This window comes from Vombatus ursinus, unplaced genomic scaffold, assembly GCF_900497805.2.
Source record: "Vombatus ursinus unplaced genomic scaffold, bare-nosed wombat genome assembly UNPS02014798.1, whole genome shotgun sequence".
Taxonomy (NCBI): domain Eukaryota; kingdom Metazoa; phylum Chordata; class Mammalia; order Diprotodontia; family Vombatidae; genus Vombatus; species Vombatus ursinus.
This window is the reverse complement of record NW_020954576.1, coordinates 21682343-21710308: the sequence shown is the minus strand read 5'-3', so window position 1 is coordinate 21710308 and position 27966 is coordinate 21682343. Positions and strand designations below refer to the sequence as shown.

Here is a 27966-nt window from a genome sequence, read left to right as displayed (position 1 = left end):
CTTCCTTCTTCTCTTCTTCCCATCCTCCTTCCCCTCCCTCCCTTCCTCCTTCCTTCCCTGCTTCCTTCTCCCTCCTCTGCCTCTTCCTTCCTTATTTTCCTTTCCTTTTCTCCCCTCAACAAAATTTTGTCAAATGCCTCTTAGTTTTTTTTAGTTCAGTGCAAGGTATCAGGGGCATAAAAATGACAAGCAACAAAGTCCCTGACATCAAGTTGTTACAGTTTAGTAGCAGAAATAAAGAGATGTCCACAAATAACTTTAATACAAGAGTACATCACAGAATGTATAATTAATGTTAAAAGAGACATACAAGATGCTATGAGAGGTCAGAGAGAGGGATTACTTCTGATATAAAGGTCACAATCAGCCTCAACTTCATGGAGGAGATGATGATGCTTGAACTGGCCCATGAAGGACAGATGGGATTTCAATGTGCAGAGAGTAGGGGATGGTGGGGGAAGGCTTCGGTTATTTCAAAGGTAACAAAAATGCACAGAGATGGGAAAGATGGGACACTACTCTAATAAGAAGTCTACAATGGTTCCCTATTGTTTATTAGATCAAGCCTAAATACCACAGCCTCACATTAGAGATCCTCCATCATCTGGTCTACCTTAGGCTCCTAAAACTTACCTGTTGCTCCTCCCCAACAAGAGTCTTCCAATTCTAATCAGCTCACAAACAATTCCCAAGACCCCATGGTAATTCCTGGCTTGGTACATTGCTCATCCCCCTGCCCATCCTCTTGGCCAATCCATATTATCCATCTTTCACACCTAATTCAAACCACCTCCTCTATGAAATCTTTCTCTGGTCACAATGATCTGCCTCTTGTAACATTTAGACCCAAGTGTTTACCTCTCAGTTGGATTTATTAGGGATTAACAATTTAATTAACTACAAAGGTAGGGCACGACGGGGCGCCTTCCTTGTGAAGACTCTGAAACATTTTACACATCAGTGATTCTAAAAGGGAAATATGGAAACCCCAGCCAGTTCCTGGGCTGGTCTAAAACACAAGTCCATTTAGAATGTATGTGTTCTAATATTTATCACTCAGATTCGAATCTATAGTGAGTACTGAGGTAACCATGTAGTCATGTTAATACGTAGATAAGGAGAAGTATGTTGCAGTAGAAAGAGTAGGGGACCTGGGTTTGAATCCAAAACCTTCCACTTAACCTGGGGCAAGTCACTTCATCTCATTGGGCCTCAGGTCTCCTATCTTGAAAAGAAGGGAGTTAGGCTAGAGGAGCTCTGAAGTTGCTTCCAGGCCTAAATCTATGGTCACTAGAGATCAGACCTATGGTTTTACTAGTACAGTATGCATTCAAATAACATGAAAGCAGATTGTCACCACCTGTGCAACTTATTACCCCTGTTTTACAGATGAGGAAACCAAGGCTAAGGGAGTTTAAATGACTTGCCCAGGGTCACATAGCTAGTGTCTGAAGCAGGATTCAAATTCAGGTTTTCCTGGCTCCAAGTCTTATGCTATTTCAACTCTGCCACCAAGCTTCCTATCACAGGATCAATAAAAAAAGGAATCTTACAACTTATATTTGCAATACATAGTGCCTTAAAGTTTGTAAAGCTTTTGAAATGGATTAAAAGAAATCAGTGGTTTACAGGAAGATCAGTATATCTTGAGTCATTAGAGCTGGATTTGAATCTAGACTCCCCTTCTTAGTGGTTGTGTGTCCTTGAGCAGGCCACTTACATTATCAAGGTTTCTGTTTTCTCATTTGTAACATGAGGTATTTTGACTAGATGATCTCTAAGGTACCTGCCATCTCTAGATCTTAAGTTCTGATGTCCGGGCCATGGGCACCAAAAAATGAAGGCAAAGATATCTTTGGAAAATCGGCATTAGGGTATTGGATGCCCAGGGAAGAAAAAGATCATGAGACAAAATCGGCAAGTGACAGCTACATTTTGCCGTCCTCATTTTTTTTACCTAGGTCTGGCTGGCTGGGCACCATGGGGAACATGAAAAGGATAATGTTATGACCCCCTTCTTCAAGTAGCTTCCTAAGCATGACTTGGAAGACAAGCCGGTGGGGACTGGGAAGACAGCAGGAATCAATTCCCTTGAGGATATATGGAACAGTATTTTCAGACTCATCCAAGAAGTCAGCCACAGAACAGCTACTGAAACCCTGGGCTCTGGAGTCCTGCCGTTATGGCCAGGACATGGCCCCGCTGCTAGCTGAGCTGCATGTCTGGTGATGAACTTTACACGGGCAACTGACCATGTGCTACTTCCTAAACTTTTAAAAATGAGGAGCTGGGGAGTGCCATGACTTAATATGAGGATACTTCTGATAGCTTTAATGGAAACAGTATTCCTGTAGCACAAGCATGAGGGCAGCATGAGAGGAAAAAAGGAAGAAAAGCCAGAATTTCAAAAAAAAAAGAGAAAAAAAGAAAGAAAGGGGGCGGGGTCTGGTCTCTGTAGTTTGCCAAATAGTTTTTTTTTTTTTACATTCTCATAGTTATTAAAATGTATAAAAATGATTATTTCTAAAACAGTATTACCATGAATTATCACTGCTGTCGTTGCCTAGCAACCTGAGATTTTTCTTTCTCTCCCCCTCCTTCTCTCTCTCTCTCTCTCTCTCTCTCTCTCTCTCTAAACTTGTGCCTTGAATTTGTATAAATGGGACTAAATTGACGTTTTTCCTGTAAATCAAGATAATGCAGCAGTAATGTGCCTTTGAGTGATTCTAAATATATGTGAATATCTTATACACACACACACACACAGAGTTAGGGTCTCTTTCTATTGCATACTCTCCTAACTAAATCTGATTGAGGTTTGACCAATGCCAGGATTTTGTTCCTTGTGCATTTTTCCCTGACCCATTCCTAAATCATTGCATTTTTATAAAAATGAAAACCATGTGCATTCAAGCCTAGAAAAACAATCTCTGCATCTTCTGAGGGACTTTCTCCACCTTCCTGAGAGACATTTTAATGCTGCAGTCAGTGCAGTACTACGGAAAGAGCAATGGTCATGTCATCACAGAACCTGAGTCTGAATCAAGGCTCTGCCACTTACTGTTGAAGTGATGTGCCCAAGCACATCCTTTCATTTTTCTGGGTTTCAGTTTCATCTATGAAATGAGGGGTTTGGATTAGATGGTCTCTGATGGTCCCTTTCAGTTCTGGATCTATGATCCTATGAAGGACCATGGAATTAGTTATTATCAGTATATTTGGGGTTTGAGCCTCTTTTCTTTGGCATTTCTCGACCTTACCTTCTTATGACAGGAAGGTAACCCCAGTGCCTCCCTACTGGAGGTGCAAGGAAAGAATATTTCTTCAGGGAATCATGGGTATGATTCTCACATGTCAGTTATAGCACATTCAAGAGTCTTCAAAAATATCAAACCTGCTGCTTTAACTGATGTCGACAGCTTCCTATGAAGATGCACATCATACCTATTATTGGATGGTGATGTATGTTAATGTCTTCTAACTCTTAAGACCTCTTGTTTGGAAGGGAATTTAAGGAGTTATCTAGTACAACCTGTACCTAACCAGGAAATTTCTCTCCAACCTTTTGGACAAGCTGGTATCTAGTGTTCACCTGGAGACCTCCAGAGATGGGGCACCATCTTCTTTTCAGTAAACAACTCTGCTTCTGTATAGCTTTAATTGTTAAGGAGTCTTTCCTCTTATTATTGCGGACTATAAGTCATGGAACTTATAGCCTCTGAAGAGTTAAAAAGGAATTATCACACTGAAGAGTCTGTGAAAGCACATTGAGCTGGCTATGACCTATAACAAATAAAGAATCATGAGGAAGGCACATGTTAAGCACAAGGGATGATGATGATGATGATGATAATGGCTAGCATGTATACAGTGCTTTAAAGTTTGTGAAGCACTATACATGTTAACTCATTTGAACTTCACAACAACCTAGGGAGGTAAGTACTATTCTTATCCCTATTTTATAGATGAGGAAACTGAGGTAGACAGAGGTGAAGTGAACTGCTCAGGGTCACACAGGAAGGTGCTATTATTATCCCCATCTCATAGATGAGAAAACTGAGGAAGACAGAAGTTAAGTGATTTGTCCATGGTCACACAGTTAGTGTCTGAGGCTGGGTTTGAACTTAGGTCTTCCTGATTCCAGGTCAAACAATCTATCAGGTCACCTAATTTCCTCTAATAATTGTTGGACAGTCTATCTACCCCACTGGTATCTTCACAACATAGCAAGAGAAAGTGATGAAGTCCTGCTAGAACATGGTGTTGAAGCCCCTTTGGTGAACTTGGCAGCAGACATGGGCAAGAGTGGCACAGGATGGACAGGCATGACTGGCTTAGGACTAACATAAAACTGCCATCAAGAACTGTACACAATACTCCAGGTCTGGTCTAACCAGAATGATACATAGTGAGAACATCACAACTCCTTTATCCCAAACATTTGCTTCCACTAACATGGCTTAAATTCATGTTACCTTTTTTTGTCTGTCATGTTAACATTGTTAATTCACATCAGCTCGCATTAAACTAAAGATCCCAGGTCTTTTCCACATGAACTATTATCCTCTAGTCAAATATTATTCCATTGATTTTTTTGAACCCAAGTACAGAACTTTACTTTTATCCCTATTGAATTTCATTTGAGTAGATGCAGCCCATTGAGATATTTCCAGACCCTGTTTCTGCTGTCCAATGTAAGCAGCTATTCATTAAATATTACAAATTCACAAATAATTCAGCTGAATTTGAACTTCTAATGTCACCCACTGGCCTTACTCATCATCGATCATGTCAGGACATACATATGTCTGTTAAATTCTTAATTACATTCTGAAGGGCTTTCCTCCTTATTTCTTAAACCGCAAATTCCACTGAACTGGAAACCATATATGACGTAGTCGGTCCCCAGACAGCGCCATGTGGTATTTGCTTAGTCTGATATTCACTAGGATAAAAGAGCTTTTGAATTAGAATTTACCCCTGAGTTCAAATCCAGCCTCAGACACCTTACTAGCTGTGTGACTCTGGCACAAGTTACTTAACCTCTGTTTGCCTGTTTCCTCATCTTTAAAATGGGGATAATAATAGCACCTACCTCCCAGGGTTGTGAGGATCAACTTAGATAATATTTGTAGAATACTTAGCACAGTACCTAGTACACAGTGAGCACTATATAAATGCCAGCTATTATAATTATTATTATCTTAACTGACTTGTCCAAGGTCAAGCAAAACTAGACTTGGAACCTTATGTGTCCTGGTCCTAAGAAATCTAGTAGTCTGTTTGGTCTACCATACTCCTCTCAAAGTGAGGCAGAGACCTCCTCAGCTTGTCCATATGGAGTTGCCCAAGGCTATCCCTTCACCCCATGCCCATCCTCCTTTATGGAAGTTGTCATCCCTTAGGACTGACTTGTGAGGTTTCAGAAGGGACAGTGAGCCTATAACGACTTGATGGCTGATGATGGGAAGCTATCCTCCCTGCTAATGCCTGTACATCTGCTTGCTGCCTGCCAAAGCTGTATCATTAGTAAAGTCAGAATCATTTAGGGCACGTCTACAGTACCTGGGGGAGTGCCTGGGGTGGGTAATGAATCCAAATTCACTTCCTAAGTCACTCACGTGACAAATGGTCTGGGACCATGATGAAGAGAAATGAGAAAAGGACATATCCCCTCTGCACACATTTTGGTTAATTTCCCAGAAGCAAGCCATAATAATGCAGGTTCCAAGCAGAGTGTTGCCGAGTGTGACAAATCGAGCATCTGGGGGATGGGGGAAATTGGAAGAGCGGGGAGAACAGTGGTATTCTGGATTCTTTTTCTTTTAAGTAAACAGGAACAAGATTTTTAAAATTGCTAGAAAAGGGACTGTTTCTCTAAGAGACATACAAGTAGCGAGAATAAGGTTTGGCACTAGGCAGGGCATTTTAGCATGCTCATACAAAGCTGCATAATGTAGCTTTAGAGTTCTGGCTGAATTTAGAAAAGAAACTGGGGCCATCCTGCTGTGTTAAATCCCTCCTGCTGTGCTGGGGAAAGGCAGCTCATATTTTATAAAGCTTGATGAGAAAGGGGAAGGGATTGCCTCAGAGGAATAAAAAAGATGCCAAAGTCTCCAAAGCTGTCAGATAGGATCCCAGTTTTGCTCTTGGTACTATGTGACTGGGTAGCTCTGGACAAATCCATACCTCGGCTTTCTTATCATCAAAGAAAGGGTAAGCAACTCAGTTGGTCCCACATTTCAATGCCCTTAAAACCAAACCTGGAATTTGGTACCAAGGTAGCTGCTTTTCTGGGGGGGGGGGAGGTCGTGTAAGATGCCTTAGAGGAAACCTCAAGCTCCATGATGGGTGTTAAGGATTGAGGAACAATGGAAATCTCTCTACATCTACTGAGTCCTGACAAGTTGGCAAACAAGCATTATAGGATAGAAGGCACTGGCCAGGATGCAAGGCCTTTGGGCATTATGTGTACCTGGCAGTAGACATTCCCTCATCCCAGCTAGACCAACATGGGGTGTGTTAAGAGTGGTCTGGCAGCAGATGGAGTTCTTAGAAGCCCATGGCTTTGCTGGGCTAAGGTCACAGTGGCGAGGAATGGTCTCTAGACTCAAGATGGAATAAACAGAGACTTTGTATGTCTGTGTCTACAGAAAGAATGGGGACAGTTCACTTTTACCCCATGAAGGAGGGAGTGGAAAGGAGAAATGTTGGAACTGAAGGAAATCTTTCTTTGGAATGGGTGAAAGATCATTCTGTTCCATATTCTTTAAAGTTCTCCCAGAGGGCAAGACCCTTCACAGCCTGGTTGCACACAGTAACACTTGATTTTATTGGTGAGTCTTAACTTAAAAAACACTTTCATGTTTCACTACTTTTATTAATAATCATAGGTTCACAGATTTAATGCCAGAAGGGACCTGAAAGTTCATTAAGTCCAATCTTTACATTTAACAGATAAGGAAACTGAGATCTAGTCAGGTTAAATAACTTGTCAAGTGATTAATTTGATTAATTTTATTAGTAATCCTTAACTATTAACTAGTATTTATATATAGTGTTTTAAGGTTTGCAAAAAAAATGTACAAATATTAACTCATCTTATAATCACAACAACCTTGGGAGGTAGCGGCTATTATTATCCCTATTTTGTAGATGAGGAATCTGAGGCAGACAGAATTTACTCACCCAGGGTCACACAATTAATAAATATCTATGGCTGGATTTGAACTCACGTCTTCTTGTCTCCAGGGCCAGCACTCTACCCACTGAAGCATCCCTCTAATTTTTTTTCATGTTTTACTTTTTACAATTATAATCATAGATTTAGAGCTGGAGCACTTAACCCTTTCATCTCTAGAATTTCTGCTCTGAAGCTCAGTTGTCTTGATTAGTGAGTACCTCCAGTGGATCAGTCAATAAACATTTATTAAGTGCCTGCTATGTTCTAGGCATCCAGGTGGTACAGTGGATGGAGTGCCAGGCCTGCAGTCAGGAGCACCCAAGTTCAAATCTGCCTAAGACACTTACCAGCTGTGTGACTCGGGGCAAATCACTTAACCCTGTTTGTCTCAGTTTCCTCATCATAAAATGAGCTAGAGCAGGTATGGCAAACCACTCTGGTATCTTCGCCAAGAAAACTCCAGATGAGGCCACAAAAAGCTGAACACAACTGAAACAACTGAACAATATTGGTTACTGTTCCCAGACCCTGGCTCTGGAAAATAATGTACTGAACTACAGGTAATGGATTCCAGTTCCTGGTCCTGAATGGATAATGAAACTGAGGCTTCCCTCTGCCTCTGTGTTTCTGCACCCCACTGTCACTCCCGACCACCTTTGGGCTCATAACATCAAGCTCTATTGTCCAAACTCAAAGTGTATGAAGCTCACTCAGACAGGCTTCGGATGGAGAGAGTCACTTACTTGTAAGGGATGTGTTTACTGCCATTGACCAGAGCAAGGATGACATTTCCCAGGGCTGATAGTGACAGGCACAGGCCTGAACCACCCTCTCGATTTTTGCTGAGAGCTTTGACACAGCTGCCTAGGTCAATCAGATGCAAACGGCTTCGACCTCCGGACACTGCCACAAGGAGAGAGAGACAGAGAGAGAAAGAGAGAGAAAAGACAGGAGGGGTCAGTGGTTAGCTTTGGGCTGATGCTGAATGATCCTCAATAGAACTTCTTGGAAAAATTCCCTATGAACACACACATATTCCAGTCCAGGCACAAGACTCTGCTCATCACAACCTATTAAGAAACCCCACTGAAGTCATGTCTGGGAGTAATAAACAGTGGGGGTCCTGTTAACTTCTGTTTAACAAACATCACTCCCTATTGCTTCTCATTGCTGGTCTCCTTAAAAATTGTTCCTGCTATCACAATGCTTGACACCTACAAGCTGAGCTCAGTAGGAGCCCAGAGAAAGTAAACTTGGAATATGTGGATTAAGCAAGTCCTGGACAATTTTGATCACAATTCTCAGTATGGTTAATTCTCAATTATCCATTTGCTTATTGCTCATCTGAAGAAATCCTGAGTCTAATACCTTTTCACTGTTCAGGTAATAATCTGTCAATCCAATATCCAGTCAACATTTATTAAGTGCCTACTATGTGCCTGACACTGTGATAAGTGCTGGGAATACAATTAACAAAAAGACAGTCCCTTCCCTCAAGAAGCTTACAATATAATGTCCACAGTGGTAAAGCACCAGTCAAAGAAGGTCTCCGTCAAAGGGTTTAGGTATGGGGGGAGATGGGAGAGAAGTGAATGGTGGTCAGAACATGTCTGAGTGTGATTCTACTAGATGCCAAGAGCTGATTCTATACACATGATCTCCATCACTTGATAGGTGGTGAAATGGATAGTTTGTTAGTATCAGAGTCAGGAAGACTTGAGCTCATATTGTGCCTTGGATATGTACTAGCTGGGTGACTATGGGCAAGTCACTTAGTCTCTCTTAGCCTATTTCCACATCTATAGAATGGGGCTAATACTAGATCCTACATGAAGGAACTATTGTGAGGCTCAAATGAGATGATACATGTAAAGTTCATTACAAACTTTAAAGTGTTATATAAATGTGAGCTCTTATTATTAAGATAATAAATTACTCAGTCTAGAGAAAAAAAACCCTGCAACCTAATTACATAGTTACTACTACTGCTGTTGTTGTTGTTATTGTTACTGCTGCTACTGTTGCTGCTGCTACTACTAGTCTGACTCTCCCTGATCTCTGTTATTGTGGATCACTGAAAAAGTAGCTTCGAGATAAAATTAATTCCCATGGGCACATAAGTAGAGAGAGGCAGGATTTGATCTCAGATTCTTTGACTCTAGACCCAGTGTTCTCTCTACCAGACCACAAGGCTTCCTGTGATGGCTTGAATAGGTGTGAGATGAAGACATTTTCAAATTACTTTCTTAGGCCTAATTGCTTCTATCCTACCCTAGGTCCCACTGTCTACTCCTGGTCTAGAAAGGCAATTTTGAGCCCTATGGCTAATAAGATTTCATGCTTAATAAAAGTATATTTTATCCCTATTTTACTAACTAGGCTAATGTTACCTCCTTCCCAACATTTCTCTATCTCAAAAGATTTGCTATGGCAAATAAGGAAATAACTACTTTTAAGACAATGAATTGCTCAGTTGAGAGAGAGAGAGAGAGAGAGAGAGAAAGAGAGAGAGAGACTGCAACCTAATTATATAGACAGGAAATTGGCATGCATCACAGATTGTAGGGGAAAGAGAGGGCCCAGTGTGCCCTTATTGACCCTAAGAGTTCAGCTGATTTAACTGAATCAAAAAAAATCTCCAATATATCCTGCTAAGGATGCATGGCACAAATGAGCTCATTTACACCATACTATAAGAATGTTATAAAGTATTCATAATTATACGCAAGTGACTCAGGATGAGTGAGTGTACTTTTAGACAACAGTAAATGAGCTTAGGGCTCTACCAGAGCCTGCCTACTATCACCCAGGCAAACTGGAATTGGAGCCTTCACAGAATTTGGAACTTCACATATTTCGCTTAATCTGGGGTGGCAGGGATGAGCTAAATGGACTCAGATCATTTGCCCATTAATGAGAAACCATATCACCCCAGGGGACAGGAGAGAAATTATTTTTAAATGAATGAAACTATAAGTGCAGTTAATTGTAGGGGGAGGGGGAAAGAAAGGGAGATATCTAGAAGCCTTGTTCTCTGTCTCTAGGATTCTGTCAGTCTTAGACTGTACGTTTGAACTTCATCTGAACCTGCTTTACCTTGTTCAGAGCTCTCCTTGGGTTCTAGCATTCCTATCCCCAAGGTCTCTAAATCTAGATTTGGACTAAATGGAATTAACTCACAATAAGCCTTGATCATCACCAGAAAGTAACAGGTTAATTTCACTCACTTTGTGAGGCATGTTGTCAGATACAATGAGTGGCTACTCCCTATTGAAAGGAAGACCAGTCATAGCTGCCAGGATTTCCTGGCAGATTATCTCTCTAGTATCCTAGTATATCTAGTTTGTTTGTGTGTGTTTGTGTGTGTGTGTGTGTGTGTGTGTGTGTGTGTACATACAGAAACAGACAGAGAGAGAGAAAGACAGAGAGACAGAGACAGAGACAGAGAGACAGAGAGAGATGCACAAATAAAAATGGCCTTGAAGTCAGAGGAGCAGAGTTTTAATTTTTGGCTCTGCCCTAACTAGATCTGTGACATCAAACAACTTATTGAACCTCTAAAAGCCTTTATTTCCTCATTCACAACAAAAGAAAAAGAAAAAGAAAAAAGTATTGGGCTAGTTGGATCTTTAAGGTTATTTTCAGCTTGAAAATGCTGCCATTCTGGATACCATGACCTCTTGAGATCTTCTAGACCATGCTTTGGAAGAGAAGGAGTTAAGAATCTAAGGAGAAAAAAAATAAAAGATTGGGAAAATGATCCTGTCAGCCTTGCAGACAAGTACAAGAAATGGCCCATGCAATACCTTTTAAGAGCTCAGGCTCCCCCCTATAAACTGCAGAGGGAGTAATACTTATAAATAAGTTATCAAGCATAAATCTGTACCAGCCCTAAGCAAGCCTTGAAACCCTACTGGAACCTTGTTCATCTGATTGCCCATTTATATCATTTATAACTTCATACTCTTCTCCCAACTGCACCCCCACTAATGCTGTTTCACCTCCTCAGATTCAACTGGTATTCCTTTCTTCCACACATTACATTCCAGGCAAACTGATTTAGTCCCTAAAACTCACCTTGTATGTTCTCCTACCTCTGTGCCCTTGCTGACTCTTCCCTATGACTGTAACACTCCTTTCTCTGCCTTTCCTTATTGAATTCCTAGTTCTTCTTAAAATTAAATTCAAATGTCATGTCCTTCATGACTTTGCTCCTCGGACTTCATAAAGCACTTGAAAGAATGTCTCTAATGCACTTAGAAGGTGTATTAGAGTTGTCTATATTTATTCGTTATTCCCCTACTGGATTATAAGTTCCATGCAGACCACGACTGTGTCTTACTGAATTCTGTATATTTTACAGCCTGGTCCTTAGCACAGCACTCTGAAATAGGAGGCACCTGATACTTACTTAATCAGTGAATGAACAAATAACAGTGTGACTTCTTAGTACCAGTTAATGCCAGGAGTATGCTTAGATAGGGATAGTGCATAGAGCACTGGGTCTGGAGTCAGGAAGACATAAGTTTAAATCCTGCCTCAGAAATTTACAGGCTATGTGATGTTGGGCAAGTCACTTAATCCCTCAGTTTCCTCACCTGTAAAATGGGGAAAACAATAGCACCTACCTCTGAGGATCATATCAGATAATGTTTGTAAAGCATCACAGTACCTAGCACACAGAAGGCACTTAAATTCTTCCTTCCTTCTTTCCACCCTCCTTTCTTTCCTTCTCTTCCTTCCCTTTCTTCTTCTTACTTCTTTCCCTTCCTTTTTTCTCCCTTCTTTACTCTGTACCTTCCTTCTCTTTCTTTTCTTTCTTCTTCCCTCCTTTCCTTCCTTCTCTTTTCTTCCTTCTTCTTCCTTCCTACTCTTTTTTCTTTCTTTCTTTCCTTCCTTCCTTCCATCATAGATCAAAGAACTCTTTCCTAGAACTTAGAATTGTCTAGGGATATCTAACTTGGTTTTCTACTCAAAGGGAGAGCCCAATGTAAGAAGCACTGTAATAGGGCAATTGGTTTAGAATATACCCAAATCTTGTAGGAAAATGTATCTTTTACAACAGAAAAAAAAAATAAACCTTTCCTTACTGACATCTGGAAAAGAATGACATTTCTCTAGAGATTTTGTTTCCTTTCAGCTATGTCTAGAAATAGGCAAATCTTAAATGTGTGTACGTGTATGCTTGTATGTATGTGAGCACGCATGCGCACACATGAGTGTTCAGCAGCTGTAGAACTGATATATCAAATCAGCCATCTTCACTCATAACGGCCAGTTAATAGAAGCATGTTCCATCTTCCTCTTCGCTGCAGGGTAGCTAATTAATAAACCTTCCCTTAATTGAGTTCTGGCTGCTAGGTCCAGGGGGATTATTACTTAAATATAAGTAAACAAAATTTCCATTTTAAACAACACACTAAATCATCTCATTACATTTTAAACAGATGTAAATTCACTGAACTCAAACATGTACAGAGAATAGTAGGCAAGTCTATTGCTCAGGCACCGAAGATACAGGCCTCCTGGTCCCTTCCCACACAGCTCTCCTTCCATACCCTTTTGGTAGGCAGGTATCTACCATTTATTTTCATCAGGCCACCATCTCTTTTTCCTCCTTTTCTTTCCATTTCTGATTTGGAAGCTAATTATGATGACAGTCCCTTCAGTGTTTTTCTAAAGTTGGAGTTGGAAAAAAATGAAAGCTGATCTTTCAGATATTGTACATGGAAAGGTGATAGTTTTGATGTTTAAAATTTAGCAAATATTAAGAGCATGTAAAGGATTGACAGTTTAAAAAAAAATAATAAGCCCCAGACAAAATTAAATCCTTGAGTAAATAGTCTGATAGCACCTAAAGGTTGGGGTTGACGCTTCCTTCCTATTCCAGATCTCAATACACTTTTATAACCAAGTTTGAAAGCAGAACCACAATATCGCCTCTTTCTGATGTTATGAGAATATGGCAAAAGCAGGAAAAACATGGTTTTTATCATAATGCTTTTTGCTTAATCCAAACAAGAGAAGGATGAAAAGGTTACCTAAGAAGTTTGATCTCCTGGGATTCTCTGTCCAGTGTGACTGAGAAGCTTATTTGCTCAGGGTGTGGATCTTTTGAGGTCCACTTATTGCTTAAAGGGCAGCTAGATGGCACAGTGGATAGAGTACTGGGCCTGGAATCAGGAAGACCTGAAGTCAAATCCAGCCTCAGACACTTACTAGCTGTGTGATCCTGGACAAGTCACTTAACCCTGTTTGCCTCAGTTTCCTTATCTGCAAAATGAGCTAAAGAAGGAAATGGCAAATTGCTCCAGCATCTTTGTCAAGAAAACCCCAAATGGGGTCTGAAAATGACTCAAAGAATCTGAAATGAGTCAACACAACTTCACTAAAAAAAAAAAAGATACACTAATCCCCATAGCTTCTCCTTATTACTAACAGCCACTTGAAAGGAAGAAATAAATGCATATACTTTTCAGATTCCCAGTTTCCCACTACTGAGGCATCACTCCCCTCATCCGCCTTCCCCAACCTATTGTGAGTATTTGTTATACACTCAATATCAGAACTATCATCTTTCCATGTACCTTTCACTAGCATTTATATAATGACAGCTAGCATTTGCACAGCACTTTAAGGACTAGAAAGTGTTTTAGAAATATTTCATTTGATTCTCACAAATCACCTTGGGAGGTAGGTGCTATTATTATCCCCATTTTACAGATGAGGGAACTAGGCAAACAAAGGTCAAGTGACTTGCCCAGGGTGACACAGCTAAGTAAGTGTCTGAGGCAGGATTTGAACTCAAATCTTCCTGACTCTGAGTCCAGCACTCTATCCACTGTACCACCAAGCTGAGTCATTTGCCAGAAATCCCAGACAAGTAGAATCCAGATCTTTTGAGGGAAATGCAGAGAAAATATTCTGTTTAAAAATATTTGTGTCTTCTCATCACTGACGGAAATTCTTACTTTCTTTCTAAGTCATGTATATCAGCATGAAACTCTGGGAAAGGAAAGGACCCATGGTGTAATTACAGTATAGAGAATATGTATTCTGACTGGCTTCACCTACAAGATTATTTCCATTCAAGAAATTGTGGTAACTGTGTTATAGAGATCAATTCTCAACTGTTGTGAATACAGCCTAAGTACAAGCATCATAGCAATATCATGGGAACCCTAGAGAATAGAAACACCATTCTTTAATAGCCTGACACATAGTAGATGCTTAATAAATGCTTGTTGATTGACTGACTAATGAGCTCTTTTTCTCAGATTAGGCTCTTAGTTTTTTTGTGTTTGTTTTTTTGTTTTTGTTTGTTTTTTTGCTAGGGTCACACAGCTAGTAAGTGTTATGTGTCTGAGGCTGGATTTGAACTCAGGTCCTCCTGAATTCAGGGCTGGTGCTCTATCCACTGCACCACCTAGCTGCCCCTTAGGCTCTTAGTTCTACAGAGGATTTTTGGAACTAGCCCTGTAGTTGGAGCTGGGCCAGTATTTTCAAGCAGAGTAGGGAGAAACTGATAAGACTTTACTATGGATTCTTCTAACAATAGAGGAAGTGTTGGTCTGTAAAAGTGAGCCTACTTTTCTTAAAAGTACTGAGCAAAGAAGCATCCTTTGATCTCTACTGCTAGTAAGAACATAGCCAGAGCTGGGAGCTCTCCATGCTGGGAATCACAGCATGGCTTCAAGCCCAACATAGCAGAATGGGGATGCTTTCTGTAGGGTAATAGACACAGGAGCCATGCAGGAAGAAACTACATTAGACTCGCTGATCATACAGATGCATTTGACGCCATCCATCAACCTGGTTCCTAACAGGTATTGAGTTTTGATAGCCAGAAAATTGATTTGTATCCTCATCCTCGATAATGCAGTGGTTGGTCATGCCAGACTCATTTTCAAAAGAGAGAACAAAATGGGAACAGGTCTAAATGTATTTTATGTAGTCATTAATTCATTCGTTTTGGAGGTTGGCTTGGTGCCCATCCCATGGAGCATTCATAGGAATGAGCCCCTGGGAGGCGATCTCATGAAAAAAAAATACTCGACCTCCATGGCTATTTCTAGAGACATATGAATTTTGTTTTTAATTTTTTTGTTAAAAGTGCAAAGCACTGTGTTAATCACTGGACATGCAAATAGAAAAGGAGATAGTCTCTGCTCTCTAATAGCTCAAATTCTAATAGGAAGAGAATTAGGAGATGTTAGCTACAAGTCAGGTGGAAAGGGTCAGTGGTCCTTAGGACGCAGAGGAAAAGCACAGTATTACAGCACTCAGTGCTGAAGTACTGGAACTTTGGGATGATGAAGTATTCCTCTTATTGACCCCCATGTGCCTACTCCAATTCTATGACAGAGTACTGAATTGGTCACAGAACCAGAAGAGCAGCCCAGGGCAACAAGGCCAATCAGTGGATGAGTGTAGGGCTTGGAGTCAGGAAGATCTTCCTGACTTCAAATCTGGCCTTAAACACTTACTAGCTGTGTGACCTTGAGCTAGTCACTGAACCCTGGTTGCCTCAGTTTCCTCATCTGTAAAATGGGATGGAGAAGGAAATGGCAAACTACTCCAATATCTTTGCCAAGAAAAGCCCAAATGGGGTCATGAAGAGTCAAACACAAATGAAAACTACTGAATAATGTATGCTTTTTTTTTTTTTAGTCTTTCATATGGAAGCATTTATTTTGTGTGGAGAAAATACGTAGCTCATAGATATACAGCTGAAAAGGGCCTGAAAGGCCATTTAGTCCATTTTACAGAAGAAACTGATTTGCCCAGGACCACACAGCTAATAAGAACCAGAAGTGGGATTTGAACCCAGGTCATCCTGACTCCAGTTCTAGCATTCTGTCCTATACCTGATTGACATGACACACTAAATCTCTTTCTAATCTCTTTTGGGGAGACCCTAAACTTGAACCAAACCCAAACTTTAAGTGATTTATCCTTAGGGCTCTGAAGTGGGGCCACAAAACGTTCAAGATGAGAAAAAAAAGAACCTGACTCCTCTTTTTGGAGGCCAAGGCATCCCTCGGGCTCAGCCAAGAGCTGAGGACCCCCTTAGCAGGAGTAGGTACCTGCAGCTGGCCCCATATGCCACCACTGTCATTATATACTATTTCACTGAACAAATGTTGACTAAGCAACTACTATTTGCCAAGTGCTCTGCTAGCTGTTAGAGGAGAAAAAGAGTTTCAATGTGATGTGGCCACTGTCTTCATGGAGCTTATTGTTCAATAAGATACAAACACTGATAACCATAATACCCCAGGGTACATGATACACTCTAAAATGATGTGCAATGTGAAGTCTGAAGGGGGCGGCTATAACTAAGGAGGGAATTAGGGAAAACTCCATAGAGAAGACAGCATTTGAATTGGGCTTTTAAAATGGGTAGGGATTCAAATGATTGAAAAAAAGGAGGGAGGATATTCTAGCTGTAGGAAAAAAGCCTTCTTCCCAAGGCATGGAAATAGCCAAGTGTCGAGTATGCTCAGTAGAAGCTAATTCAGTTTAGCTGGAGTGTAGAATTCACAGAGGGGCATAACATGAACCCAGGTAGGAAAACTAAGATGGAAAGATATTTTAGGGGACTTTGAGTCTCAGGCAAAGGGGTTGGAGGTTACTCTGGTGGATGAAAGGGAACTATTGGAGGTTTTTAAGCAGAGTAGACCCATGCATAGAGATTTTTCAAAGAGATGGGACAAGACTCTCAAAAGCATATGTTAAAATATTCTATACTTCTTTTTGGACATTTTCTCATCATAATAGCTTTTGGGGTTTTTTTTGGGGGGAGGTCATATAAATCCTGTGTTTTATGCCAGTGGCTGGATTGAAAGCTTCTACACAACCAGACAAGCAAGAAAACATGTGGGGTTTTGACAAGAGTACTTAATTCAGATTCAGAAGACCCTGAATTAGAAGCCCAGCCCTTCTTCCTCCGTTCTCCAAGTCGTTTAAACAAACTAAGCCTGTTTCCTTATAAAAAAGGCAGACCACTCACCCTAACAACCTCCCAATGTTGTTATGAAGATTAACTATGATAATCCCTGTTCTGTAACAATAAAAGCTGATAGCCATTAGAGAGGGACAGGATGGTATAGTGGATAGGGTGTGGACTTGGAGTTAAGAGGGTCTAGGTTCAAATCCTGATTCAGATACTAATGAGCTGCTTTGCCACGAGCAAGCCACTAACATTTATCATCCCTCATGCCTGGACTCACTCTCTGGACTTCTCTTTGCTTGCTACCTTAGAGAAACCTCTCCTGCTAGGTGACTTCTTCCTGCAGGTCCCCATTTTAGGAAAGCTCTCCAGCCTTTGAGGGGAGAGACTCTTACATTTTCTCTTCGTCTTTTCAATACCTCATGTGGTGCATGGCACCCTGTAGGCATTTAACTTTCTTTAACCTGAAATGAATTTTTTTTAACTGATTTGAAAGCTGTCAAGAAGGAAGAAGGAAAGAGAATCAGCTAACTTACTTCCACCTTTTCCACTCTTTTCCATTCGGTACTGGTAGATATGCAGAGTGAATAACATATGTGAGTTCCTATGGTCGTCCTCATCACAATCTTGCTGACTACTCCTGCGAGAAGCAATGGCAGCATCAAGGAAGAAGGCCGCCTTCTCGGCTGTGGGAGCTCGGAGTTCACTCTGGTTCTGGAGCTGTAAGACATAATTCAAGAGATGAAGATAAAATGCAAAAGGGAACCAGGAGATGCCCAAGGTGGTCAGCTTTAGCCTGGGGGAGGGGAGGGGGAAAGGGAATTTCCTTCCCATTGATGTACTGGTTTAAATGTTATTATTCTATTTTCCGGATCTCGCATGGATTTCTACATGCCTCTCACAGTCTGTAATCTCTTACAAGGTCTGAACCCTGGGCCTATGAAATTAAGCACCTTCATAGAACACTTTGTCTCACCATAGGATAGACACTTTAAATTATTTATTCAACAGTATACCTATACATTTTTGTTACTGTTGTTGAGTTATTTTCAGTCATGTCTGACTCTTCATGACCCTCTTTGGGATTTGTTTGTTTTTTGGCATGGAGATACTTAAGTGGTTTGCCATTTCCTTCTCCAGCTCATTTTACAGATGAGGAAACTGAGGCGAACAGGGTTAAGTGACTTGCCCAGGGTCACACAGCTAGTAAGTGTCTGAGGCTGGATTTGAACTCAGAAAGATGAGCCTTCTTGACTTCAGGTGGGACACTCTATCCACTATGCCATCTAGCTTGTACCACCCCCTCATCTGAGATGTGTTCTAAGGTTCTAGTCTGGGTCCTCTTCTCATTTCTTTTTATACTCTCTCTCTTGATGAGTTCATCAGATCCCATTGGTTCAATTGTCTTCTCTATCCACATGACTACCAAATCTATATAAATAGACCTAGTCTCTCTCCTGACCTCTCTACTCTTCTATCACAACAGTTTATTGGCTCTTTCAAGTTAGATGTCCTGAAGGCATTCAAACTTAACATTTCAAAAACAGAACTCATGCTTTCTCCCAAAACCTACCTACTTCCAAACTTCCCTGCATCTCTCTAGAACTTGTCACACAGGTTCATAACCTTTGAGTCATCTTCACCTCTTCACTCTCTCTATCTGTCCCTATTTTATGAAATGGGAGTTCTATTGTGTAATCCCGCTGGCTCTTGTTCACCCTGCCACATCTTTCAAATGAAGCAGGTATTTACACCTTTTAGTCTTAACTGCAACACCCCCCCCAAAAAAAAAAATGAACTTGTGGTATAACAGGTGTGAAAAGCGAAGGGTTCAGGTGAGAACAGCTGATCTGTCTTATCTCTGCAGAAGACTAATAAGTCACCCTGTACTGGGGGAGGGAGGAGGTGGTGATGTTTACCTATGACAACACTTGGGATATGGCTGCATCTTCCTTCAAAAATTCTATTGTTTTGAGAAGGGACTGTAGGGTGTGAGCCAGCATGATTCCAAAGTTGACAGTGTTGATGTCCCCAAGATCAAGCACCTGGCCAGTTTTGACTAGAAAGGCTGAAGCTTTGGACTCTGTGACTTTTCCCCTATTATTTTGTTCAAGCCAACTTTAAGCTTCCTTACTAATCCCAATAAACAAAAATAAGGTGGGGTAGAAGGCTAATGCAACTGTTTAAATCAAATCATTTTAAGGTTAAGCTTTTTTGGTTGTTTTCAGGATTCTCAAATCATACTTGGAATATATTTATGAAATGACAAATCAGAATACAACACCCAGCTTATCCCCATCTCTGGAGTAAATATACCAAGAATAGTTAAACCCTGATTAACCAGAACCCTCAGAAAATGATCATTTTTCCTCTACTCCACTTCAAATAGGAAAGAAAGTGAATATCAAAAAACAAAATAATTCCCAGGATATGTCCAGGGACTGCTATAAATTCTGTCTAATCTCCACTTTCTACTGCTATAGCTGTACTATCCTTCAAAAAGAATCAATAATAATAATATGACTCTGAAGCAATATCAATTATCTAAGAAAGACTCATTTATGTGAACTATATTGCAATTAATTACTAAAGCAGGGAAATAGACATACATTTTAGAAAAAAAATTTTCACGTGTTAAAATCAAGAGGGTTTATTGCTTGACCTTAAGTTAACCAAAAAATTCAATTAAACCAAGTACCCTGAGTTTGCCAGTGAATTGAGGTTTTAGTATACTTGAAAGCTCAAGGAAGCTCTGAACAAGAATTACTACTAAAACAGTACAGATTCTATCACATAAAAAACATCCAATTTTCTTCTCAATTTTCCTCCTCCTAAATTTCCTGTTTTTTCCCCATTCATTTAGATTTGAAACCAGAATTCTTCCCTCTCCTTCAGCCCCCATATCTAATCAATTGCCAAGTCCTACCAAGGTCATTAAGAACCTCTCATTTGCAGCTCTCCTTTCTTCCATCTTTCTATGGCACCAAGCATAGTCCATCATCACCTCCATCCTAGACCACTGAATAGCCTCCCAACTGGTGGTCACCCTGACTGCATTTTCCCCTTCATCAATCCATTCTATGAAAGACTTTCAAAGTAATTTTCCCAATACAAGGGAATTGTTGCTCAAAAACCATCAGTGGCTCCCTAGTGCCCAAAGAAAACGTCAACTCCTTAGCAGCATTCAAAATTCTCTTTAGTCAAACTATGCTACTCAATTAAAAAAAAAACCAAACAATTAAAAAAAAAAAACAAAACTACACCACTCTAATCTTATCCTATTTTATTCTGCTTCCTTGTCTTTGTTACCCTATTCCTTAGGTGCGTGGAATGGGTCCTCACCATCACTATCTCTATCTTCCATAGCTGATGCTTTGGATCAAGTTGATACCTGAGTCTTTTTTTTTTTTGTTTTTGTTTTTGTTTTTTTTTAAAGAAACGCATGCATCTGTCAACCTGATTACCTCATTAAAGAGAGGGGGCTCTCCAATCGGCAAATTGGGTATAGTCACAAGGTTTCTATCAGCTTGTTGGAAATGCACCAGGGAGCTCTAGGGATCTGCCTTTGCTATACTGTTAGGGTGGTCAGAGAGAAATGTGAGCCCCCTGGGGTTTCATCTTGAAGAGAACTGGAGCTATTCTTGGCTTCCCCAGGTCTGGCAATTATGTCTTGGCTCTAATTATAAAGTGGTTATTAGTTCTTCCTACAGCAATACTAATCGTGCTCTAGGCAAGTGCCAGGAACATAGTTTATGAAGCTATAAACGGCCCAGCAATGGCTGCAGCTATTTGTGCCATGCTGTAAATATTTCAGTTTGTTGTTAAACAAAAGAAGAATCATATTTTTTAGAAAAGTGTGTGTGGGGGTGGGTGGATGGGGAGAGAAGGTGAATTAAACTTGCCCCTAGTGTTCCAACAATTGTAGTCCCTGCTCATTGTCAGTGAGATTGAAGGTACAAATATTTAGGTTAGTGGAGCAGATGGCCCCACAGCTGCAGGCTATAAAGTTCCAGGCCACTTTAAAGTAAACACTTCTAACCCTATCCAGTTTACATTTTGAGTAATTCATGGGTGGAAGTGCCCCCGAGTCTCCAAGGTGGAAATCAGTCGCCCACTCTGGGCAGGGGGAAGCTCCAGGCTCAGTCACCTGCATGCCACAGATGGGGTCTTCACAAAGGTACACGCCAGGGGACTGGCCATCCTGCAAACTGCCTGTGGCCACCTCTGACAGCAGGTCCCGCAGGTTCTCTTCCTTCCCCCACACTTCGACAGCAGAGATCCGGACGGAGAAACGGGCTCCTGTCTTCTCTTTGCGTTCGTTAATCAGCTTGAAGAGCCAGGAGATGGCACAGGGGATGATGCCAAGGTTCTGCATGGAATCATCCTTCCCAATCATGGTGTAGGATTTTCCTGTGCAGACCAGAGAGGGAGAAAGATGAGACCAACTTGAGAATTTAAGGAAGGCCACCATACATCTACTTCTCTAAAGAGAAGCTTCATTTTAAGTGGACTGGGAAATATAGTGAGGTATTTATTGCAGAAGGGAAGAAAAGGTGACTATTAGGCAGGAGGAAGGAGGAGAAGGAAGCCAAAATGATGAGGGGAACAAAAACAAAAGACAGGAGGAAAAAGTGAAGTGTTTTAAATCTCTGGCTGGCAAATGATACATTTGGAGTGGTTTCCAAAGAGAAAATCCCCAGCTTCATTTATAAAATGGCTTCTATAAGGAATACAAGAGCACAGACAAGTGATAAAATTTAACCCCAAGTTCCTAAAATATTATATACGATGTGACGGTTTCTGTATTGCTTCACATAGAGCAGAGACACAGGACTCCCAAGCCAGCCATCACAATCACAGCCCTCTTTATAGGCACCCCAAAGATTAAACATACCTATTTACACTTTACATCCTTACTCCTGTTAAATGTGGTGTATATTTTAACAGCACAAGCATTTTCTATAGAAATCGGGATCTCTGCTTTGGTGAGAGATCAAGGAGGGAGAAAAGAGAGGGTAGCCCAGAGATGAAGGGAGTTTTTCATCTAGGGCTGGAATTCATGCCTGCCTAAGCCCTCCCAGATCTTCACTGCCTGTGTGGAAGGCGTTCCCGGTACGTGTCTTGGGACTCCTAACAGCACTCCAATGAGCATTTGTCCACTCCCCAAATCACCACCCAACTGAGCACAGGTAGTATGGCCTGGTGAACAGATGATGGCAAGTCAGGATTAATGAGGCATTGCCAAGAAAAACTGTCTCATGCCAGCGTCCAAGATTTAAGTAAGGGAGGGGTCTGCAGAGCTTCTGTTTCAGTGTCTTGCTGTTTCCTTCAGGTTTGATAACTGTTGTGAGCAAAGGGATATGTACATTGGAGTGGCTTAAGAGGGTACAGAAGGACATTTGATGCCTCAAGTCAAGAAGCATGTGCTAGGAATGTGAGAGGAACTGTGCTAAATTCTGGGAATACAGATACAAACAAAAAGAAAGTCAATCCTTGCCCTCAAGAAGCTTACATTCTAATGAGGGTTGGGGGAGAGAGAAAGTAGGAAGAGTGTCAGGAGAAGAGTCTACAGGGGAATGAAGGAGTGGACATGACTAGCCTGGGTACCTTCCTTAAAATGGAGGTTACAGAAGCAAACTCTCTTTATTTTGAACCTTTGTGCCCTCCCTCTCAGCGTCCATGGGACACTCTTGTTAGGAAATGCTTAAACCTTCATGTTTGGCATACTCTGGTTTCTCTGCAGTCAGAGAACGTCATAAGGGTTAGATTGTCCCAGTGTATTCCAGGAGCTTGTTGACAAAGGAAAGGGCCAAATAAACTGGGATGGGTGGGAATGGGGATGTTCCTCCAGAGCTTTCATATTCACCTGCTGTCTTCATAAAGAGTAAAAGATTTTATTTGCTTTCCTGGTAACTCTCCCCCTAAGAAAATGTGCAATGTTTTGTTTATTTCCTGGGCTGATCTTTAATCTAGAATAATAGAGGATAACTGAGTTCACAGTTATGCCTCAATTCCAGTAAATCATTTCATGAAATCTCTCATAACAGTCCTGCTGACAAGATGAAGAGATATGGTCTACAGGTAGTTAGATCGATTCCAAACTGGCTAAATGAGCAGACCCAAACTAATGGGTCAATGACAACTTGGAGGAGGTCCATAATGGAAGGTCCCAGGATTTTGTGCTTGGCCCTATACCGTTTCCCATCTTGAAAGTAGAGATGGCATGCTTATCAGATTGGCAGATTACATAATCACTATTCCTATTTTTTTTCCCTCTTGTCTTACTATTTTAACATCGGCCACTTTTCACATGTTGTAGAGCAGATTCCTATCATGGCAAGCATTGGTCTCTAAAGTGACTTCCAGCTCCAAGATTTTGTGATTATTACACTGGAAGTCCTTTCCTTGATAAAGGGATTGGTAACCTATGATGAATTACAATTTTTAAAATCATATAGTTGATCAATGCAAAACCTTAATAAAAGCTAGAGAAAGGCATTTCCAGGCTCTCTCTCATTATGGTTTCTGAGTGATGAATTTCCACTCTAGTGCTAGAATGATGATGATAGGAAGACTCCCACAGGCAACACTGACCAAGGAAATGAATACTGACCGAGCTTGGCATGACCAAAACAGAACACACAGCCATCAGCTCCATTGACCACGGATTGGATCACTTCTGCCACAGTTCCAGCACACACTTCAGCCTGTAATAAGCACAGTAGGAAAAGTGAGGGCACAATACAGTGACACCGGCCATGTCACCATTCATACTGAATACATAAAATGATGAGGCAAGTTGTGGTACATGAGTGTAATGGAGTAACACTTGTTTATAAGAAATGGTGAAAATGATGACAACAGAGAATCAAGGGAAAACGTGAACTGATGCAAAGTTGTCCCCCATCCCTGGAACACTCTCCCTACTCCCCTCTGGCTTCCTTTAAATCCTAACTAAAATCTCATGTTCTATAGGAAGTCTTTCCCAGCCTCTGTTAATTCCAGAGCCTTCCCTCTATTATTTCCTGTTCATCCTGTACATAGCTTGCTTTGCTGTCTCCCAAACTAGATTGTAAGCTCCTTGAGGGCAGGGGCCATCTTTTGCCTCTTTGCATCCCCAACACTTAGCAAAGTGCCTGGCACAGAGTAAATACTTAATAAATGTTTATTCATTAACGATTGAAATAAGCAGAACCAGGAAAACAACATATACAACGACTTCTTGTTCAGTTGCACAGTCTGGTCCCCATGGACCATGCTTGGCAAAGATACTAGAGTGGTTTTGCCATTTCCTTTTCCAGTGGATTAAGGCAAACAGAGGTTAAATGACTTGCCCAGGGTCATACAACTAGTAGGTGTCTGAGGCCAAATTTTTTTTGGGGGGGGCAACTCTCTAAGATTTTTAAAATTTTTTTCTTCTTTCTTTTTTTAAATTTATTTATTTTGAATTATCAACAATCACTTCCATAAGCTCTGAGTTTTAAATTTTTCTCCCCCTCCCTTCCCTCCTCCCTCCCCAAGACAGCATGCAATCTGATATAGGCTATACATATATACTCCTATTAAAGGTATTTTCACATTAGTGATGTTGTAAGTAAGAATTAGAACCTATAGGAGGAACCACCAGAAAGAGGAAACAAAACACAACAGAAGAAAAAAATAGCAAACAGTATGCTTCAATCTGCATTCAAACTCCATAGTTCTTTCTTCTTTGTGGATAGCATTTTCCATCACGAGGCCTTTGGAGATGTCTTAGATCCTTTTATTGCTAAGAAGCGTTATGTCTATCAATATTAGTCATCGCACAACGTGGCTGCTACTGTGTACAACGTTCTCTTGGTTTTGCTCACTTCACTCAGCATCAGTCCATACAAGTCTTTCCAGGTTTTTCTGAAGTCTGCCTGCTCATCATTTCTTATAGCCCAGTAGTATTCCATTACATTCATACAGCACAACTTGTTCAGCCATTCCCCAATTGACGGGCATCCTCTCAATTTCCAATTCTTTGCCACCACAAAAAGAGCTGCTATAAATATTTTTGTACATGTGGGTCCTTTTCCCATTTGTATGATCTCTCTGGGATATAGCCCTAGAAGTGCTATTAGCTGGGTCAAAGGGCATGCACGTTTTTATAGTGAGGCCAGATTTTAACTCAGGTCTTCCTGACTCCACTCCTAGCGCTCTATCCACTGCACCACCCAGCTGCCTATGCAATGACTACAACAATGTAAATAGAAAGACAGCAGTAAAACAATCAAAACTGATTGTGATGAAATGATAATGTCTACGTGTGAACTTAAAGAAGAGATGTGAGAATGTATTCCCTCCCCCTTCTTTGCCTAGGAGGGGGCTATGGGTGTTGAACAATGCGTACAATGTCCAACTTTTTCAATGTGTTGCTCTGCTAAACTTTCCACTCCGCCTCCTCTTTTAATTCTGTATTGTAAGGGGACGATTCTCTGGGAGGGTGAGGAGGGGGAGTTATATTGGGGAAAATAGGTGGTGTAAAAACAAAACAGAAAAACAAAAATTTATTTGAAAATTTGTATAAGTAAGCATGATCTCGCTATACTGCTATTCTTACTCACTCATTCCCAATTGTCTGGATTCTGCTACCAAAGAATTCTTGAATCTGTTTAAAATCCTACTAGAATCTTTCTGTTGCATTATATGACATGATGTATGTTAACACAGATGAACTCCAAACCAACTTCCTATTAGCATCTTTCTTTTTCTTTTTTTCTTTTTTTTTGGTTAGGCAATGGGGTTAAGTGACTTGCCCAGGGTCACACAGCTAGTAAGTGTTATGTGTCTGGCTGGATTTGAACTCAGGTCCTCCTGAATCCAGGGCCGGTGCTCTATCAATTGCGCCACCTAACTGTCCCTATTAGCATATTTCTACTGGACTTTCATCTCTGTATCCCCAGTGCTTAGTACAGTGTCTTCCTTGTACAAAGTAGATACTTAATAGGTATTTGTCAAGTTAAACTGATTTGACCTGTGAAGCAGACAGTATCAGCCTTAAGGAATCCCCTCTAAGCATTAGACTGAACTGTGTGTGCACTGCCACTGATCACAATTCTGTACCCCTCCCCCCAATAATATTTGATGCAAATGGTTCTGTCAGCACTAACCAAATTAAAAAAAAATCCCTTAACCTCTATGCTTTAGCAGCTAGGTGGCATAGTGGATAGAACACCAACCCTGGAGTCAGGAAGACTTGAGTTCAAATCTGGCCTCAGATACCTCCTAGCTGTGTGACCCTGGGCAAGTCACTTTGCTTCAGTTTCCTTGTGTGTAAAATGAGCTGCAGAAGGAAATGGCAAACCTCTCCAGTGTCTTTGTCGAGAAAACCTCAAAATGGGTCACAAAGAATTGGACATGACTGAAATGACTGAACAACAACGATAACCTCTATAGTGCTCCTGAATTCAATTTCCTCATCTCTAAAATGGGAAGGTTGGATGAGATGACTTCTGAAATCCCTTCCATTTCTTTCTTTTTTTTTTTTTTAAGGCAATTGTGGTTAAGTGACTTGCCCAGGGTCACACAGCTAGTAAAGGTCAAGTGTTTGGTCTGAGGCCAGATTTGAACTCAAGTCCTCTTGACTTCAAGGTTGGTACTCTATCCACTGCGCCACCTAGCTGCCCCCTTCCAATTCTTTATCTATGATCCTAAAAACTAGAGTCCAAAAGTTCCTTTTTAGAAATGTCACCCATTCTGAGTCTCACAGATAATAGCTAGTATTTATATAGTGCCTACTAGGTACTAGGCTCTGTGCTAAGGATTTCACAAATATTATCTCATTTGATTCTTACAACAAACCTGAGAGGTAGATGCCCCATTTTAAAGGTGAGGAAACTGAGGTAAGTAAAAGTGAAGTGATTTGTCCAATAAACACCTAATAAGCGTCTGAGACCATATTTGAACTCAGGTCTTCCTGAGTTCAGGGACAGTGCTCTTTCCACTGTGGTGATACCCATTTTACAGATGAAAAAACTGAAGCCAAACAGGTGAAGTGACTGGCCCAGGGCCACAGAGATAGTAAGTGCCTAAGGCTGAATTTGAACTCAGATCCTACTGACTCTGGGTCCAGGATGCTATCTAATAGATTAGATAAGATATTTAATATTTCAGTTGACTTAGCTACAGTGTGGGTATGGTCATACTTTATTGCAGATTAATTGCAATGATATTTATGAAGTTGTACAGGTTCACATTCTAATAAAGGAAACAAATTCTGAAAAATAATCTGGTTTCAGTAAAAGCAGGAGATTCATGGCATCTGCATAATAACAGTAACAGCTAACACTTATAGAACACTTTAAGTTGGTAAAGGTGCTTTATATCTTAACTAATTTGATACTCACAACAACCCTGGGAGGTAAGTTATCCCCATTTTACAGATGAGGAAACTGAGGCAGACAGGTTAGGTGACTTACTCAGAGTTAAACAGCTAGTTAATATCTGAAACAGGATTTGAACTCATCTTCCAGATTCCAAATCTCTATCCACAACTACAACACCGACTTGCCTGCATGACATCTGGCTCTGAGTGCTTTCTCTTTGCCAATCCCCGTCTCTCACTGTTTTAAAAATGGAGCCTTCCCTTTGTTCCACATGCTCTCAACACTTACAGATACAATCCAGACACTATTAATTGGGGCTTGTTTGCATATTACATGATAAGTGTTCTTCAGTCATTCATGCATGTGTGCTCTCTAACTAGGTGATAAATGTCTTAATTAAGGAGCTGAGTCTTCCACGTTTCTGTATGGCCTTCCCATCTTCACCTCCCTCCTTCCCCAGCCAAGCCAACCTCTAATTCCTA

General features: G+C 40.9%; 1 protein-coding gene across 1 annotated transcript in view; it reads right to left on the bottom strand.

Moving 5' to 3' along the window:
* Positions 1-27966, bottom strand: part of LOC114049737 (kinesin-like protein KIF26B) — a 605544-nt gene that overhangs the window by 75322 nt on the left and 502256 nt on the right. The window contains exons 7-10 of the mRNA XM_027871127.1: positions 23749-23842; positions 21283-21545; positions 17672-17855; positions 7927-8086 (exon numbers count right to left, since the gene is read on the bottom strand). Of these exons, the coding sequence (XP_027726928.1) occupies positions 7927-8086; positions 17672-17855; positions 21283-21545; positions 23749-23842 (701 nt within the window). The remainder of the gene's footprint in view (positions 1-7926; positions 8087-17671; positions 17856-21282; positions 21546-23748; positions 23843-27966) is intronic.